Source organism: Schistocerca nitens, chromosome 11, assembly GCF_023898315.1.
Source record: "Schistocerca nitens isolate TAMUIC-IGC-003100 chromosome 11, iqSchNite1.1, whole genome shotgun sequence".
NCBI lineage: Eukaryota > Metazoa > Arthropoda > Insecta > Orthoptera > Acrididae > Schistocerca > Schistocerca nitens.
Window position 1 is genome coordinate 134,560,853 of NC_064624.1, and position 13,030 is coordinate 134,573,882.

The window sequence follows — 13,030 nt, forward strand, 5'->3', positions numbered from 1 at the left end:
GTAGCATGGAGAGCTGCATCAAACCAGTCTCAGGACTGAAGACCACAACAACAACAACATTATTTCTGATGGAACCTGGCCAAATATTTGTAGTATACTAATAAGAGTACAGTTGTTACAGTTCCCTACAGCCTACTTTTGATCATACGACTAGTTTTACCTCAACACATTTGAAACAAATTGTATTCTCTTGTACTTTCGTAATCATTCTCCTAATGCTATGAAGAATTTGCAGAAAAAATGTTGTGGGATAGGGCTGACAAAGATATAAAGCATGCCTAATCATAAAGCCACGTTTGTCAATTCTATTTACTAGGGTACCGCGCAATGCTTCATTTCATATAACAAAAGAGACATTGGGTGAATTTTCGTACTACGAAGTAACAGGAACAAGAGGTAAGCTGATATAGAGCTTTAAATTAGCGACTTCTTTTTCCCTGCACTTGCGACCTAATATTGGACTTACTAACAGTTGGATAGGACCGATTTAGTGCTAATTACGAAACAGGTGTTCAAACTCGATACCGCATCAAGAACTGCGATATCTGCTTTCGCTACTAATAAAGAATAGCAGGCAAAAAACTATTGTGCTCCCAGCAGCAAATGCTTTTCGACTCATTTAGCTTTAATTTGTTGAGATTTTTTGTTGCAAAATATCCGACATGTTCCTTTTGCAGCCACTGATTAGTCTTAGCAGTGCAATGGAGAGCTGAGTGTACTCCTTCAGTAAACACTGCTAAACACGCTGCAGCAGTTAATGTATCGCAACTCCTGACTTGACCCGGGGTCTACCATTCCATCTGAGCACCAAGCTAGCGACCAATGAGTGTTCAGAAGTGGGCGATACCGAGTATCCAATCAGATAGCGCCTTATAAAAGCTGTATTGCCGGGATGGGAACAGCCAAAACCCAGGCGATCATTGTAGGCAAAACCAGCCCTTCCTTCCGCCTCCTTGATTTCTACATCACCATCTATGGCCGTCCTATCGCCCTCACTCCCACCCTTAAGTACCTTGGCGTCACCCTCGACCGTCGCCTCTCCTGGACTCCCCACCTCCGGACAATCCAAGCCAAGGCACGCTCCCGACTCAGTCTCCTCAAGCTCCTCTCCGGCCGTACGTGAGGTCTGGACCCCTCCACCATCCTCCACACCTATAAATCCCTCATCCGCCCTATCCTTTGTTATGCCCATCCGGCTTGGATCTCCGCCCCCCCTCCCTTTTATAAATCCCTCCAAATCCTTGAACGCCATGCTCTCCGCCTCGCCTATCGCATCCGTCTCCCCTCCCCCATGCGGATCCTGTATGATCTCATCCCCTTCCCCCACCTCCTCCTTTTCCTTGAAAGGATACGGATCCTGTACACCTCCCGTAAACTCGACCCTCCTCACCCGCTCGTCTCCCCGATACTCACCCACCCCCGCCTGCTGCCGCGCCTGTATTCCCACGTCCCACCCGGTCTCCATCTCTCAACCCTCCTTACCCTCTCCCAAGGTGGCTTCCGCCAGCTCCCCCTCCCTGATGATGTCCTCCTCCCCTGCATCTACCCCTCCTATCAACTTTGATCCTCCCCCCCCCCACCTCCTGTGTCCTTTCCTTTAGGCACCCTCCCTCCCCCCCTTTCCCTTCCCTTCTCTTTCCTTTCCCCCCTCCCTCCTACCCTCTCCCCCGGGCTACCCCTCCCCCTCTCTCCTTTGCCCATGGCATCTCTGCTCTCCCCTCTCCCATTTCCCCTTCCTCCTCCTCCACCACCTCTCTTGGCAGGTCCCCGGACTCGTACACGCTCAGTGAACATTTGCGCGCCGGAGATCATCGCCATCAGTGTTTAGTGTGTGTGCTTCATTTTGTGTTTCGTGCAGTTACAACTCAACTGTTCACATGTGCCGTCGCCGTTCTCCGTGTTTTGTGCGCCGTGTCTCCAAGTGTTAGTGTTTTTTTTCGTCCAACGTGAACGGCTTCTTGTTTATTGTTTTTTTTTATCTCCATTTTTTGCCCGCCGTTTTTTGTATTGTATATATCACCTCTCTGTCATGTTTATTGTTCCACTTAAGGCTGAAGAGCAGCGTACTATGCTGCTGACAGCCCGCCTGTATAGGTGTTTAAAATTACAATAAAGGAAAAAAAAAAAAAAAAAAAAGATGGGAACAGCTGATGTTTGTTGTAGCCTAGTAGGAAAGTACATACAAAGGCGTGGATATTTATATTTAGTTGTGAAAACTTGTTTTTTTTTTTTTTTCCTGTGAAAGTTATATTTCTTCGCGGAAATTGTAGGTGCTTCTTTATGAATAGTGTGCTAAGATTACAAGTACGAATATGTTGTGCCTTAGTGATGATTATCCACCGTAAAATCGGAGAACTGTCGATTTATCGCGTAGAACGTAAAGCTTTTGGTGTGGTTGTTACTATAAACCTTGAATGTAATTTACTCTTGATTTTGTATTAACACAGTGAAATATAATAATCATTCTACTATAGAACAATAAAACTGTCAGCTTAAGAAAACGTGACAAATCACAAATTTTGTTGCGCTAAGAGTTTGTTTATAAATAACTAAGCTACCAGTCACAATTTTTTCTGTTCTTTATATTTTGCACGAATCGTTGTGCTAAATAATAACCATTATCAATTGCATTCTTCACCATCTTGTGACATTTTTTCGTGGTGTTTTCGCTTGTAACCATATATGTGCGTTTGTTATTTTTTTTTACGTATGCCTGTATTGTGCTCAGAAAATTGGACCACAGAAGAATTTAAGGACAACAGAAGAACCAGAACCCCACACAAACACCACGAAAAAATGGCATAGTATACAGAACAATGCACTTCAAAATGAGAATTATTTCTCGAAACGCGTCGTGAAAAATATAAATAAAAGTAAAAATCGTGTGGTAGCAGTTATTTATAAACAAAGCCATTGTTTCCACAGTCGTTGCTGGCTTTCACAAGCCATGTCTAACGCATAAAATCAAATTATTGCGGTATTTTTATTAATTTTTAAAATTTATGTGTCCGCAGAGAAATATTAATTAAATGGTACGTGTTTATTTTTTAAATTACACATAGATTACTAGTTTTGAGTCTATAAGAGTGCAAAGGATGCCACAGAACATTATTGGTGTAAATGATTCCCACAAATTTGGTCAAAGGTATACAACAAATTTATTAACTAAAATTTGGGCTACTGCACTGTAAATGAGTATTTGAAATACCTGTGGACAACCACATATTCATCAGTACTATGTAACAACATGTGCCATAATCAGGAATGCCAGCCTAATTACAGGAAACCGCAAACTGTAAGAAACTAGAGGTCAATGGAAGCGTCTGATCCCACCTGTGCGCCTTCACTCGCAACATAAGGGTGTTGTGGTGTGACACGTCATTATGGCACAGAGCTATGAGCTGGTTTATTATGAGAAAACTAAGACATCTGGATCTGTAAGAACATCATTCTATTGTCAGACATTTATGAAATATGGTCAAAGTTGTCTTAAATTTACTTTCTTTTTTTTAGGTGCCCATTTAAAAAAGTATTTTTCGAAGTTGCGTTTGTATTGCAGATGTTTTGATCTTATGACTCAACTTTTTACTGTGCAAAAGTAATCTCTTCAGAAAAGACTGACCAAGGCTCAATAAAACCATACATAGAGTTTCACAGCTGCTGACCAGTATTTTGGTGTATTACTCATACATTTTTTATTATTATTATGAATTTGGCCAGTTATGGGCCGCATACAACTTAAGACTTATGGTGTTTCTTTTTCTTCCGTTCTTCCCAGTACTACATCATTTTCTCGCCAACTGCTCGTCTCTGCTCATCTGTCCACACTCTCTTGGGTCGAGGTTTTGGCGCATCTTCTTCATAGCTTGCGTTTTCTATAGGTGGCCTAAAGTTATTCCTGTCACGTATTATTTCTTCTGTAACACCTATTTTGTTGGTGTCTTTCTTTACTGCTTCTATCCATCCTACACAAAAAAAATTTTTTTCCAAAGCACACACAACATATGTATGAGAGGTCAACATATGTAAGTATGCAACAGTACCTATGGGGATTTTTGGGGCATTATCCTGGATAAAAACGAGTAGAATATAATACAATACATCTTATCCCAATTTTGCTAAAAATGATTCCATGGCAGCATCTAATTAGTGTATTGCTCTTTCATGACCTTTTTACAGTATTAAATGTTACTATTTAACTGACTCTTTCCTCTTTAATTGTTTCTAGGACTGTACATCATTTTCATGCACGTAGGATGAAACATGGACACATTAACAAATGAAGTAATCTTCCAGTTTGTTAATATATCTGTTTGCCCCAATAGAAGTTGAATGTAGCACAGTCAGCCATGATACATTAGGTAAATTGCCAGTACCAGACCTCAAAGGCTTTTAAGGCACAGTAAAATATGCTTACTATACGCGTGTTGTGATGGAATCATTATAAAGAAGCGTAGAATGTACTTACCTTCAATACATTTTTTTTAGTCGAATCAGAAAATATGATGTGCTCATGTAATAGTTCAGGCTAAGCTCATAAAACTACATTCATACGGGTCCAAAAGTCTTACTTGTGTTATTTTTATACAAATTAAAGAATTTTACTAAATTAGTTTAAGTGTAAAGAAACATGTTACGATAACACCAGTTACCTTGGATCTTAGCAAAACAAAATAGGCTAAGACTTTTCAAATGGTAACAACTTTCAGATTTAAAAATAAATATGCCAGACTGAGTGTGCAGTACAGATTAAGGTGTTGGGTGTCAGCTTTTTTTACACCCCATTGCTGTTAAATGATATGGAGGTTTTACATCTGTCCATCTTTTGTCTTCCACTTTCTATTTTTACCTCAACTTTGAATCTAAAAATGGGCCCTAATATTTGTTTTAACTGTATTATACTACATATAATTTTAAGAACAACAGAAAATGTGGAAATATACTTTCAGTTGCTTGTTCCACATATTGTCTCAGATTTAAAAATTACATCTATCTGGAAAAATTTGTCTAGTATTACTCCATACAGTTAAAGATTTTTCTGTGGGCAATAGTGCTTTTTTCTGTTTGTGTATGCCTTGAAGACAATCTATACATTCCAAGCTCTGGTATCCTAAAATATTATCACATAACTGATGTTTGAATGTTTGTTTACAAAGTAGATCACTTTGAGAATTCTCAGAGTAGTGTAACATGTGCTCTGCTAAAATTTTCACATGTTCTCCTTGTTCCAGCTGGCAACACATTAATGCCCACAAATTTACTCTCACACGTTTTAATCGATCTTTGTTAACTATTAGTCAAACCTCACTATGGTTTTTATTTGAATGGAAGTTCGTACAGTTAGTTTTCTTTATGTTTAGGGCCACTTTGTCTTTATGTGATGAATTTTAACCATCTTTGAGACATTTATTTGATTTCTCTGTCAGCTGGCTCGGATTTTTATTTGGGATTACTTAGTACCATCGTTAGTGAATGGAATTTATCCTCCATGCATGATAGTTTGTGGGAAACATTCGTGAAGAAAAAGACTTTGTATAATATGGTCCCCTGAGTGACACACACCTATTTAGGTTATGATAAATGTTTTACTAAGTTTTTTTGAAGTGAGATATCTCAACAACTTGAAGCACCCTGTTTGACAAGTGTGGTGGAGGAGTTTCATTAGGAAGACAATGACCGAGACTTAATGGTGTAAGGCGTAAGTCTTAAAAGTGAAGCTGATATAATATTAGTTATGGTTAATGCATTTTCCTGGGCAAGCTGGCATACCTGCCCTGTTGTAACTCATTCCAGTTTCTTTCGTGATACATACTGTTGTTTCCTGTGCACCTTAATGTCACAAGATAATGACTGAAGATTGTATATGTATATACATAAAGGAAATACAGTGCGTCACTTAGCTGAAAGCTGATATCTGGCAGTGGTGGATGAGCATGATCTCCTCCTCAGATACGGATCACACAAACAGCATGCAATCCGTAAATGTGTGGTGTGTTTCTCTCTCTCTCTCTCTCTCTCTCTCTCTCTCTCTCTCTCTCTGTGTGTGTGTGTGTGTGTGTGTGTGTGTGTGTGTGTGTGTGTTAGAACATCAAAGTTACTTAGACATTACATGGTTCAGTTTTTAGTCCTTAATAGGCAATCTTTATGAAAAGAGCAATTAAAACAAGATTTTACTATGCTGAAGTCCTAAAGGACTATCTTGTGAACTAAATAGCCTGTCAGTTCGTTAGTAATATGTTCCAGGGATTACTTTGCAATATAGATTGTAGTGATGTGCAACAAATCACAAATTAATTTGGACATATGATTGCATTCTCTGCATTTTTGTTGATGGTAATACCACTAAAGTTGAACATAACTCCACTAGTCAAATGGCAGTGAGAGATGTATGTATAAGCTTGCTGGCAATTTGAAGGCAGCACTGAGTGGGGCTTTAAGAGCACCAGACATCTAGGTCTAAGTGAGCTTGGTATGGGTTAGGACAGAAACACTACAGTACACTACATGAAATCCCAATTAGTTTAAATGACACAACAGTCTGTATAGCAATACAGTATCATTTTTTTAAAATGCTGTAATGTGAATAACCCCAAATCGTGTTTTACTGTCAGTGTTGTTTTGTGGCAGTTGTGTACAAATTGTAATCATTATAGTGAATACCTTTCTTAAATTGGTTTCTTGAATTTAGTAAATGTGTCCCAGTGCTATATCCATATTCTTAGTCTTTGTCATCGATGCATGCAGTTGGACATTAATACATATACAAAATTAAACAAATCATTACTCTCTCCTGTCCAGTTAATAGCTCTCTGTAGACTAGGCAGTGATTTGAAACACCCAGTTAAATTACAAGAATCTGGCTTTCATCCACCTACTCATGCCAACCCTCATCTGCAGGTTGTTTACCACACATGCATAGGTCTCTTTGGACCCTGATTCTGTCTTATTACTTACTCACATATTTCACAATTTTTCCACACTCCTTTGCTTTTCCCCTTTGTCTTCACTTACCAGAAGCAGAACATTGCGTCACCAAAAGCTGGACGTAAACATTCATGGCGAGTACACTTACCTAGTTCAGCTTTCTATCTGCTATTCAAATAAAAGTTTAAAGAGATTCATTGTCCTTTCATTTTCAGAATGAAGTCACAAACTGTGATATGAAGACATGCAGTCTGACTAGTTGGCTGGGCATTTAATGAAAAAATTAAGTTTTTTACAACATTAATGCATTTTTTTGTTTAGTTTAGGATGGTTGCCTGAAAGTGTGTTCTGCCAGCAAAAAAATAATTTACTTCCCTTTTAGTTAATTTGAGATGGAAAATTTTTGTTCAGACTCTACATGCCAGAGGAAGCTATCATCATAAGCAATTCCTTTATGCCAACCTTGGTGTAAATCGGGGCAATCTGTTCATAATTCCTATTTAAATGTAATGCTTATATTAACACTGCAAAATGTCTTCACTTAATCTTCCAAAATAAAGTTTTAATACCAATTAATAAAATAACAGTTCGTTCCTGCCAATATTACAGTATATTATTGCCAATATATATTAAAATGCAGGAAACATTTTTCATTATCAGCTGACAGAACTACTTCAGAAAGCAGACATAATATGACAAATCAAATAAGCTACATGTAACCTGAAGGAACAGATGTAAATAAAAAAAAGAGTCATATGCAGAATATAAAATGTAGTTTACATTTTAAGAAAAGATAATTCACATTTCCCAAAAACTTGTGCAACATACACAATAAGTATCCACATTGTTGGGATATCCCAATTTAAAGAAAAACTTCTATATTTCAATAGTAAGTTTGGTCTGAGCTATAACAAAAAACTTATTTCAATAATCGGGTTAGAAAATGGCTCTGAGCACTACGGGACTTAACATCTATGGTCATCAGTCCCCTAGAACTCAGAACTACTTAAACCTAACTAACCTAAGGACATCACAGAACACCCAGTCATCACGAGGCAGAGAAAATCCCTGACCCTGCCGGGAATAATCGGGTCAGACCCGAGGTACAACAAAAAAACTTAATATATTTCAGCAGTAAGGCTAGGCCTGAGCTTTAAGAAAAAACTTACTACAATCATTCCCTTAATAGTTCCATTACGTTGGATCTCAGATTAAGAAAATCCTACACACTATGCTGCAGTAAACAGTCGCGCACCTTCAAAAGTCTGGAGCTGACTGGGATGACTACGTAGCTGGTGGTGGAAAGGTAGCCTGAAAAGAAATTAAAATCCACATTAACATTACTGAAAACCTTTATTTCTAAATTATGGATTACTAAGTTTCTTGCACTAATACTGGGTTAATGTTGGGGAAAAATGTTTATGTAACATGGCTTTTCTTATCCATTTCTGTACCGAAATATTCAATGACGGAATGAAACTCAAAGTGGCTCCACATTTGTGTGTATTTACATCTTTATATTGTAATTAGCTACTTAAAGTCATAATATGTATATGCCACACCTTAAAAAAACACTTAGATAACTAATAACAAAAAATATAGTCCTAGTTAATTGTTACAATTTAGATGTCATGTAATGAGAATTTTACTGTACATGCAAGACATACTGGACCAAAGAAACGAAATGCCATGATGTTAATAACGTAACATCTAAACAAGATTAGCAAACAGTATGAACGTGAGTATATTAATATGGGTGATAATACCAGATGTAATTTTTCTGCCTAGATGGTGTTATAGTCAGGACTGAGATTTTAAGCTAATGGGGAACTTGAGGCAACTGCCAATCAGGAAGTTGTGTTAACACAAGATATGAGCACTTTTACCCATCAGCAATTATTCCATAATGTACTAATGCCACTGCTTTGGAACAAGACGTGTTGTGAACTATGTTTGAACATTCACATTTGCATGAGAAAGTCACAAGCCAATGGAAATATGCAATGCTGCTTGCACAGAAGGGAACATCCTGTACATACATCAATTTTTTTTCCGAATGAAACAGAATGTGTAAACACTTTATGACTGATTTGCAGTGTATCATTCAGCTGGCTTGCTGTGTAATGGAATTATCCACACCAAGTTCAAGGTGTGGAGTGACTTCAGTTTTTTCAATAGCAATGTCTACAAATTATTCCACGTGACAGTCACATCAAATCATAATTAAGTATTTTCTTTAATTATACTAACAGAGCTACCTTCAGATAAAATAAGAATTATTTTAAAAATGGTGCCAGAAACTTGCATGCCATAGCCTTTATCAATACTGGATGTGAGGTCAGTCTGGAGACAGTTTTCAGTTGCAATTTCTTATTTCTTTTGTGGATTGTTTCGGTCTTTACGCCACCATCAGCACACAGTATTAAATTTATGCAAGTTAGCCAATAGCACTGTATGTCCAGCAGTGCTCCCTCAAACTTAAAAATGTTAAATAAATAATAATTACTTTATTCCTTAATATGCCCTTTGGGGAAAGGAAAGTTGCTAGATAAATTTCAAAATGCCATACATGACTTTAGAAATGTAATACTTACCATTTCAGAAATTTCTACTGTCTTTACAAATTCCTCGCTTTGCTTAGAGTGTGGTCTTTGTCTTCCCCCCGGATGACATCTGCGACCTGCCAACTTGTTTTTTCTTCTGCTTATTGCAGTGGACTGAACGGGAATATAGTTACCGCGATTTTTTCTAGATTTTCCTGTAACAAAAATTAGAATTCATACAATATTGAATTACTTGCCATAACATTTATGTAAAAGTATGTTTTACTTACCTTCACCAAAATTTGCCAAATAAGATGCACATGCAGATGGCGTTTTAAGCTTTCTCAATTTTTCGCACATATCTTCAAGGCCTTTCCTCATTTCCTCAGGGGATTTATTTGAAAAATCTATGAGACGAGCTTTTATCTCATCGATTAAATCATTATTTGTATTGTCTGGAACTGTCTCCGTGTGAAGTGTCTCTGGCATCTCTGCTTGGCTTTTACAGAGCAAACCTGTGTCCGTTTGCTCCAAACGTTCCGAAGAACTTGAAGCCCCTGCATTCTGAGAGCAATACAGAGGCTCTAGCCACCCTTCAGGAGGCTCCTCATCTGTAGCAATAAAATAATACGGTCTACGTACACTGTCACTGTCCGTCACCTCCCTGTAGTGCCCCAGTCTATATGTTTGCAGAACTTCCCTGTATTGCCTTGGCAACAAGTGCAAACAAGAACAGCTATATTAACAATGTAATAATGATTCTCCCTTTCTTCACTGGGAATGAGCAGAACATCCTCATTGACTTGTCTGATTTTTGCTAGAATCTCCTGTGAAGGAGCCTTTGTAGGCCTACAGAAAGACTTAGGACTTGCTCCATTAGCAGCATCAAGAAGTCTCCTCTGAAAATACAAATTCACCTTTGTGAGAAAAAAGTCCACCATCTGAACCACATTGAAGGCACGCACCCTCTCAAAAATCCTGTCCTTTAAAATTCTCGTGAAGGCCTCAGTTATATTATTTATGTTGTGCCCTTCTATAAGCATACCTCGCCGATGTGAAAGGGTCCACAGTCCTCTCCTATCCCAATACCCTTCCAAGTATTTCAATAAATTTTGATTATTTTCACCAATGTTCGCACTTGTTACATTATAGTTTACCACTGCTTCATTTTTTGTTTGCGCAAACATTATTTTTTTGAAATTCTGGAAGAACTCGCACTGTTTTTGCTGTGGTATAGCATTTTTTGCTTTGAGAAGCCAGCGCCACACTGCCTGCAGGACGTGGAATATACACGACAAAGCTTTTGTGTTTGGGAAGCACCTTCTAATTGCATTTTGTTCTGACTGGCTGTCGTCAGTCAGAAACACACTTGGGCCATTGATGTTTCCCCCGTAATATTTTCCCCCCACTATCTCTTTCAGCAACTCTAGTCCCATTTCTATAACTCCGCAGCTTTCTGAAGACATAATCAGAACTCCTAGTGGTAAACCTCCACACTCACTGTGAGTAAGTAAAACGAACACTCTGCTGCTGTCATGATCCAGAGAACCAGTGGAATCCATAAATACAAGTTTGGAAGCAGCTTTTACACGAGTATGGACTTTTTGCATCAGTGGTGAGCAAATGCTGAAAAACAATTATACAAATATTAATAGTAGCTAAATGTATATGCATAAAGTTTTCATCAGACTACAAATTTGTAAATATACTCTTACCATACTATATAATCATCATCTTACCGAATCATCTTGGCACACACAGCTCCAACTTCGCTGTTGTATTCCTCTAACCTCTGTTGTAACAGCTGCTTTCCATCTTTGTTCAAGTCTGTTGGCCCATAATTTTTCTTAAAAACTTTGTTGAACAAATAGTGGCAAAAGTTGTAATCAGGACACCTGCTTCTGTCTGCAAGGACTAAAGGGTAATCTGAACAATTCAGCTGAATTTCAACCTTTATTGACTCAAGAGCAGTGGCTGGTGAATGACCTCTTTCAAACAGGGATATTAATTTTTCTTTGACATCACTTGATGGTTGTCTAAATCTTAAAGCAGCAGCACTCTCAACACTGTGGTTATGACCCAACACCAAGTTAACCTCACACGGCATTTCCTTGTAGAGCATTGCTTTCTCTACAGACTTACCTCTGTATCTATCATGCACAGTGTGAATTGTCACTGTCATTTTTGATGGACAGTCAGTGTTTTTTGTTGCCCTTTGCACTGAACCGTGAACTTTTATACTGCGAGTATTGTGGTGACAGACCAGCCTTTGTTTGCAAACAACATACTTTCCTGATGCAGGTTCAGCGCACCTTATTGTATAAGTTGTTTTTGTTATGTTTTCAAACTGAGCCAACCACTGTCCAAACTCCTCCCTTGATTTAACATCAACAAGGATGTTTAAAGATTTAATTTCTTGCACATTACAATCATTTCTGTGCAGCTCCAACACACGTGTTTTCCACTGCGGGAGAATTTCCTGTTAAGAGAGAAGAGCATGTATTACTATCACTTCTGTACTTGGCTTCATTTAAATTATGTCAGAATTTTCCTCCCTACAGTAACATACATTTGATATAAGAAGTGCAGCAGGTATGTAGACACATGGTAGACCAGACCACAATTTCATAAAAACCACCAATAAGTACACATTTTACCTTGGGTAGGGAGGGGTAAAAACATAATAATATTTAAACTTTCGAAATTTTGGGTGAAAAGCTTTTGTACTCGTCAGAATATGGTTAAAAATGTTTCATATTCACACAAACATTTCACTGAAAAAAGAAAAAAATACTTGGGGGGGGGGGGGGGGCACAAAAAAAGACCTAGTGACTAAATTGAAGAAAGTGCCTACACAGGTGACAGGACAATAAAAGTATGAGGCAAGATAAAAAGAATTCATATAATGGTCTGTTAGACATATATATATCAAACAAATTAATGTAGTATAAGCTTTGAGGAAAAGGGTAGATTTTTATACAGAGGAAATATTAACTATGTCCATTAATGTTATAAACAGTATGAGGAAAAGGGTAGATTTTTATACAGAGGAAATATTAACTATGTCCATTAATGTTACAAACAGTATTTAAACTAATAATTTTGGCCTAAACAAATTTTTCTAGACACTTCAGTCTGATAGTTCCAATTCCAAATCTTAAGGGAAAGACAAATGGACATGTTGGTGTGCTCCTATAGATTATTTAAAATTTGTGAAGTTTCTGGGTGATTAGAGCTGGGTGTTTGGTAAAATCTGAAAACCAATCCTTACTGGCAAAACTTCTTTTCACTGGTAAATATGCTTTCTGTAGTACCTGAACAAACTCAGCAACAAACTGTTTTACCTTGAATGAACTTACAGGAAGGCCCATGTAGCCAAGCAAGTATATTCATCTTTACTGAGAACAGATCTTTGTGTATTCAGAACTTTTTAGTATTACTCTCAGATACCAGTGGTATGTTTAAATTACAGTTGAGTAACAGCTTTTATTTACACCTGGCATTAATTTTAAACTACCACAGCATACTCTGTGTCTTTCTCTTAAAGGTTGCAGTTTAATGTA

At 37.8% G+C, this 13,030-nt stretch overlaps 2 protein-coding genes across 2 annotated transcripts in view; both read right to left on the reverse strand.

The window, feature by feature from the left end:
• LOC126213160 (uncharacterized) overlaps window positions 1–10,092 on the reverse strand; it is a 62,697-nt gene extending 52,605 nt beyond the window's left edge. Inside the window, exon 1 of the mRNA XM_049940784.1 lies at window positions 9,983–10,092. The gene's annotated coding sequence lies outside the window, so the exon portion shown is untranslated. The remainder of the gene's footprint in view (window positions 1–9,982) is intronic.
• LOC126213161 (uncharacterized) lies at window positions 8,009–9,961 on the reverse strand. Its single transcript, XM_049940785.1, has 3 exons — window positions 9,758–9,961; window positions 9,519–9,682; window positions 8,009–8,235 (listed from the first exon to the last, which is right to left on the reverse strand). Exons 1-3 carry the CDS (start codon window positions 9,954–9,956, stop codon window positions 8,209–8,211), a joined length of 390 nt encoding a protein of 129 aa, XP_049796742.1. The 5' UTR covers window positions 9,957–9,961; the 3' UTR covers window positions 8,009–8,208.
• Window positions 10,093–13,030: the final 2,938 nt, after the last annotated feature.